This window comes from Poecilia reticulata, linkage group LG17 (assembly GCF_000633615.1).
Source record: "Poecilia reticulata strain Guanapo linkage group LG17, Guppy_female_1.0+MT, whole genome shotgun sequence".
Lineage (NCBI taxonomy): Eukaryota > Metazoa > Chordata > Actinopteri > Cyprinodontiformes > Poeciliidae > Poecilia > Poecilia reticulata.
This window is the reverse complement of record NC_024347.1, coordinates 2970416-2976315: the sequence shown is the minus strand read 5'-3', so window position 1 is coordinate 2976315 and position 5900 is coordinate 2970416. Positions and strand designations below refer to the sequence as shown.

General features: G+C 38.2%; 1 protein-coding gene across 2 annotated transcripts in view; it reads right to left on the bottom strand.

Moving 5' to 3' along the window:
- Positions 1-5516, bottom strand: part of LOC103478933 (uncharacterized) — an 8876-nt gene extending 3360 nt beyond the window's left edge. The window contains exons 1-8 of one of the 2 annotated variants that reach the window (XM_008433078.2): positions 5456-5516; positions 5011-5283; positions 4822-4904; positions 4084-4124; positions 3845-4008; positions 3560-3735; positions 1099-1226; positions 93-234 (exon numbers count right to left, since the gene is read on the bottom strand). In XM_008433078.2, the coding sequence (XP_008431300.1) occupies positions 93-234; positions 1099-1226; positions 3560-3735; positions 3845-4008; positions 4084-4124; positions 4822-4904; positions 5011-5024 (748 nt within the window). In that variant the 5' untranslated portion in view covers positions 5025-5283; positions 5456-5516. Of the gene's footprint in view, positions 1-92; positions 235-1098; positions 1227-3559; positions 3736-3844; positions 4009-4083; positions 4125-4821; positions 4905-4988; positions 5284-5455 lie in introns of both variants that reach the window. The other variant, XM_008433079.2, reaches the window with a different exon arrangement.
- Positions 5517-5900: the final 384 nt, after the last annotated feature.

The window sequence follows — 5900 nt, the reverse complement described above, 5'->3', positions numbered from 1 at the left end:
GTCGCTGCACTTCAGCTGGAAGTTGTCAGAGTGAAAACAGGAACGAGTCGACGATCAGATCGTTCAGTCTGAGAAAATAAAAGCATACTCACTGACTGTGGGGCTCCACTCGCTCCACTGGGTGCACCCGTAGCAAGATTTCAGTATCTTCGTCCTCATCCTCACCTTGTATTTGTGAGCCGCAGCATTTAGCTCTATGTGTTCCAGTTTACCTGAAAAGTTTCTTGGTTTTTCCTGTTTTGAAAAGATTATTKTTYGTTTCAGTTGGTTGAYCCAGGTTGTGTTATACTGTGACTGGTGTGCAATTTACATTGGTGTGAAAAAGTGTTTACCCCCCTTACTGACTTCCTATGATTTTCCATGTTTGTTGCACAACGTCAGACCAATTTAAATAGTCAAAGACAACAAAAGAAAAAAACATTTTTAGTTTCTCAGTTCACCCTATTTTGAGTTCCTTTAAGTTTGAATTGTTTTAGGATCTATGTCATTTTAAATCTAAAGAAGCTGCTGCTGGCCACGCCCACCAACTCAATGTTTACGCTCTTATGTGAAACTRGTCGSAAACAGATGCACAATTAATTATACAACTGTGAAAGTTGTATAATTTCACAGTTGTATAACTGTGATATTATACAACTGTATAATTTGTACAGTTGTAATTGACAGTCTRAAATTSAAACTCAATTTCAGAGTTKGAAAAGCTGAAATTGAGCCTCCTGCACAACCAACAAGAACACAGCAAGTGGTTTCTGGATGGGAAATCAACAACAAAACACTTTTCTTTTCCTGAAAACATATGAACTTATTGCCAAAACCTGGCTGGGTGGATTTTTTTTTAAGTAAATGGGCTGTTTTTATAAGCTGTAGAAACTCAAATGGAAATCCAAAAAAAGTGCAAAATGTGAATTTTGCATAATAGATCCTCTTTGAGAGAAAAGTCCAAACCTGCATAGCCCTGTGACAAATATGCAAAAATATATTAAATTAGGAAGGAGGCAAACACTCTTTCATACCACTGACGCACGCACACACGCACACACACACACACACACACACACACACACACACACCCACCCACACCCACAGAGACAGACATACCTGGTCACCGATGTCCAGCTGGTAATCAAAACAATGTGCATAAATATGACTGCTGGGCACATCCCAGTTTACATGAAGGTTCCCGTCCCGGATCGATGCATCAATGTTTCCCGGAGGATCCAGGATATCTGCGGCCAAACCCAAATAACCACATGTTAGGCCGTTCCTGCCGTTGTATGGAAGAACATTAGGGCAACTGGGGAATTATATATGCACACTGTATAATAATCCTGACTTTATTCCCAGAATTCTGAATTTTGGTCTTGTATTTTATTTTTCCTGTTGACCTAATATTCTTCTTTATCATGAAGGGTGGGTAATTATTGAACATATTTAGCGTTTTGTGTTTTGACTTAACRCAGAAACTTCCTGGCTGAGTACATGATGACGTTTTTGAGGGGAAAAGAAGTATTGTTGGTGTTTTTTCTATTTTTTCCCCACCTTTAGTTCCATAAACTCAGYAATACATAAATATATWTTTTTAATGTGATTAAATGCTGTCATTGTGATCTGCTTGGTGATAAAATTGCACCACTTTAACTTTAGAATGAGTCTAAAATTTTGAAGTGGTCTTATCAGTTAGTTTTGATTTTATTAGCTTTTCTTCTGAAAAAGAGCAGTATTTTGTGTTTATGGGGTTTTGACTGCAGTTAGGAACAGTATCAGAGAATCTATTTTTTTGCCAAAAAGCGTGCAAGGAATTTTTTATTACACATTTAACATCTTTTATCGTCTCAGTGCTTCACTGTGCCACCATTGTATAATTTTGGCCTTAATTTAATCAGAGCAGACAAAAATATCATTGCAGCTCTCAGATTTGTTCATATTCCAAGTAACTTTAGTTTTGAAAAAGTAAAACTACACCACCATGAAGCAGAGCTAACCAGAAATGAAGGGTGCGAGAAATTCCATGAATATATAAGCATACGTWGGAAGAGCTGTTCTACTTCCTCAAAATCTGGAGTTTTTAACAAGAAAGTGTTGCTCCATCAGCAAGACAAAAGCTTTTATGTTCCCAAAGCCCAAATTAGTTCTGACCTCTGACATCACGCCCTGAGTTGTTAAGAAAGTGCCTGCAGCACTCCGACACCTTTAAGTTTATTCAGGTTRCAGTATCAACACTTTCACCTGCTCGTTTCCTGTGAAAGACGACTCATGTTTTCAACTAGAAAAACAGTGGGAGACTATTTTTAGCTGTGGGACTCAACCGTCTGGTGTGGAGTGAAAATTTAGCARATGTGGAGTTATTAATAAGACCAAGGATGTAGATCAGCGCATGGGTGTGACGGGTGCTTTCCTTTCTTAAAATTCTCAAACACAGACGGATTTGGACTCATCATATTTTCATCAACATAATCTTATTATCTGACTCGTTTCAGGTTATTCAAATCCTGTGTTTTCAGTACTTTGTAGTTCCATTTACTCAATTAAATATGTYAACACCTGCTTGGCCCAAACAACCATCTGCATTCAATCTCTGTAGTTCAGTTAAGGTTCTCTGAATGAATCGATTCTGCCAATAATCGATTGGCAGAATCGATTATTGGCAGACAGGAAGTGGAGAATGAGTCTAATGCTGGTACTAACTTTAAGGACTTTGTAAAGGTAGGTTTGGACGTTGAAGTTTTTCTCAATGAAACTACAGATTCTGGTGTCTTTTATTGGGATCTTATGTGACAGACCAACACAAAGTAGTGTGTAACTATGAAGTGGAAGGTAAATAAATTATTTATTTTTAAAATTTTATATGTAAAACATTCTAGAAAGTCTTTTTGAGTATCTATGGAAGAGGAATAGTGCCACTAAGGGAAAAAAGAATCTGAATTTTTTTCTTCTCAGAATTCTGAGATTAAAGTCAGAATTTTGAGAAAAATTGTCAGATTTGTTTTGTTGTTGTTTTTTTTTTTCACCATTGGACCCTGTCCTCTTCCACAAGTATGTCTCCACCAGCTTCGCACATTTAGAAACTGATTTTTATTATTATTATTATTATTATTATTATTATTATTATTATTATTATTGTTATTATTATTAATTCTAAAATTTGCTCAAGCTCAATCAGATTGGATCTGTCAGAATCTGCAAATGGCTATTTTCAAGTCTTGTATCAGATTATCAATTGGATTTTGATCTGGACTTTGACTGGGCCATTCTAAGGCGTGAATATGCTGTGATCTAGTCCATTGTTGCTCTGGCTACAGGGCTCAAGGTTGTCCTGGTGGAAGGTGATCATCCGACAGGTTTCCTTCCAGGATCGTCCCCATCTTTACTCGCATCAATCTTTCTGTCAGCCAGTTTCCATGGAGATGGGCTGAACGGTTAGATATTCAAATATATCGCTTTCTCTCAAACTACTACTCCTGGCCRGCCTGAGCTTCCTGCTCGTCATGATGTCGTTTGTTCTCAAAGAAATAACTTTGCAGTGTACTCTGCCAGAACAATGTGTGAATTTGAAGATTACTCAATTGCTCCTCTTTGAACTCGGCGGTGTAACACGTCCTGTTGCCACGCAGGAGCACGTCAAACTCGACGATGACAGACTTTTCCTGGCCGCCATCGATCGTCCAGGATATGAAGCCATCGCCGTTCGCTGAGCTTTGGTTCCGAGAATCGACCAGGCGCTTATTCTCAAAAAAGCTGCAAAGAAGCAAASAGAAACACCCTTACAGTTGTGTTTTACGCGTTTGTATGTTTAGGGGAGTCTTTATGTTTTCTGTTTTGAGTGGATTGCAGTGACTGGGGTTACCTGACAGAAACGGACAGCTGAGCACCCGACTCCAGAATGTAGATCGACCAGGAACAGTTGAGCTTGTTCGTTCGGGAGACCGTACAGGCGACAGACGCTTCCTCTGAATCTTCCTCTATTTCATCGCATCCATCGTCTRTTTCATCGACTGACTCCGTCATGTTCTGCAAATGAATAGAAGAGGAAGAGATTTAGGAGAAACTAAAACATTATTAGAAACTAAAATGTGGTGGTCATACAGTAAAATGGGTTTCGACGTCTTCATCGTAGTCCTCAAGTTCTGGTAGAAGAAAACAACATAAGTCCAGAGTTAGAACATGAGAGAGAGGACACGCTTTTCACAAGAGAACATTCATCGTCGGGTCCATGTAGCTCATCATCGTGTCAGTTCATGTCTAGTTTCTAGTATAAATATCTTAGTACACTTGAAATGGGACAAAACTAACTTACAAGCAACTTTCCAGCTCGATATACGAGCTTGTTTTAAGTCAGTAATTCCTTAGTATTGATGAAAACGTTCTAGTTCCACTGGCAGGTTGTCACTTTTTAAAATGTCTTGTTATGAATGGAAATAATCTGCCARTGGAACTTGTGTTTTTTCTTTTTTTCAAATTAATAAGGAATTTTTGACTTAAAAGCTATTATATCTTGATGAAAAGTTATTTGTAAGTTAGTTTGGTTTTAATTCAAGTGCACYAAGATATTTGCACTAAACGAGACCAAAAATATTTGGTAGGATTTTTGTGTTTTTTTTGTTTTTGTTTTTTTGCAGTGAAACAAGTTTGCATCAATGAGCYATTCTGAATTCATCAGTTCTGTGTGTTAAATCATTAAATCCTCGTTAATTGGAGTGTCCGGGAATGTTTTGTCTAACGAGAAAAGGAAACCACCACCCTGTGGTCATTAGAGTRGCTTCCTTCCTATAATCACACTTATTTTAATTATGAATAAGTTGGYATGTGTAAGAMGACACTCACCACTCTGCGAGACCCTCAGCAGCAGGAGGAAGCTGTACCACAGTATAGGAAGAGCAGGAGAGAGCTTCATAGTCGGTCCAAGACTGGCGAAACACACACAGACATGAGATTCACACGACTGGACTAAGCAGATGTGAGGAATCCTCGTGGATATTAGACACTTTTACCTTTCCGTAAGCAAGCGAATACCTGGTTATGTCCATCCAGACATGAGTTTCAGCCTCAGTTTTTGGGGAGTCGTTGGACCACAAGTAGCAAAGAAGCGACAGACTGAGTTTACTGCGGGTGATTTCCTGGCTTTCTAGACTTCCCCTTTTTAGCTTCCTTCATACACAGGCTGACTTCTTGTAAGCCACCTCAGAGGGGGCACAAACGGATTTAAAGAAACTGCTTTTCTAGTTTCTGTACTGGTTTCTCTACACGATGCCTTCAAGGTTTCAGAAACTCAGTTTTCGACCACAACTAAGAGAGTTATCAGTTATCAGTTATCTGTGTTTACACACACAGTTACTTCAAGAAATGGACACAGCGGTCACTTCTTACTGTACATTATCAGCTCGTGTCTTGGTAGAATAACTCTGTCTGATAAGCTACAGAAAAATGATTAGAGAAAGAGTTGATAAGGTGCCGTTACCTCCTTCTGTCTCTCCACGCTGCCGCTGAAAGTGTTTCTCTTTCTGCCAGGAGACACAACGAGACGATTTTGGGGAAATATGAAGGATGACGTCACCTACTGTACAAAGTTTCAGGAAACCAAAGAAGTTTTTCTTTTTTTTCATCACTTTGTTTTGTTTTGTCGTCACATTGCTCACTGTGAATGTTTCGCACGTCTTGGTATTAGCACACAGTTTTACAGCTTGAAACGTAAATATTTCATGGAAAATAAAAGAGCAACATTTACATATTTGAGTTTTAATGAATTGGACTTTTTWAAAAAAATAATAGTTTTAATACAACTCATATTGTGAAGACATTTTTTAAAATGACTATTAAGGATCAAAGCTGACAAAAACCCAAAATTCYGTTTCTTGGAAAATGTGATTATGACAACAAAACAATAGATTTTTTTTTTTTGTATA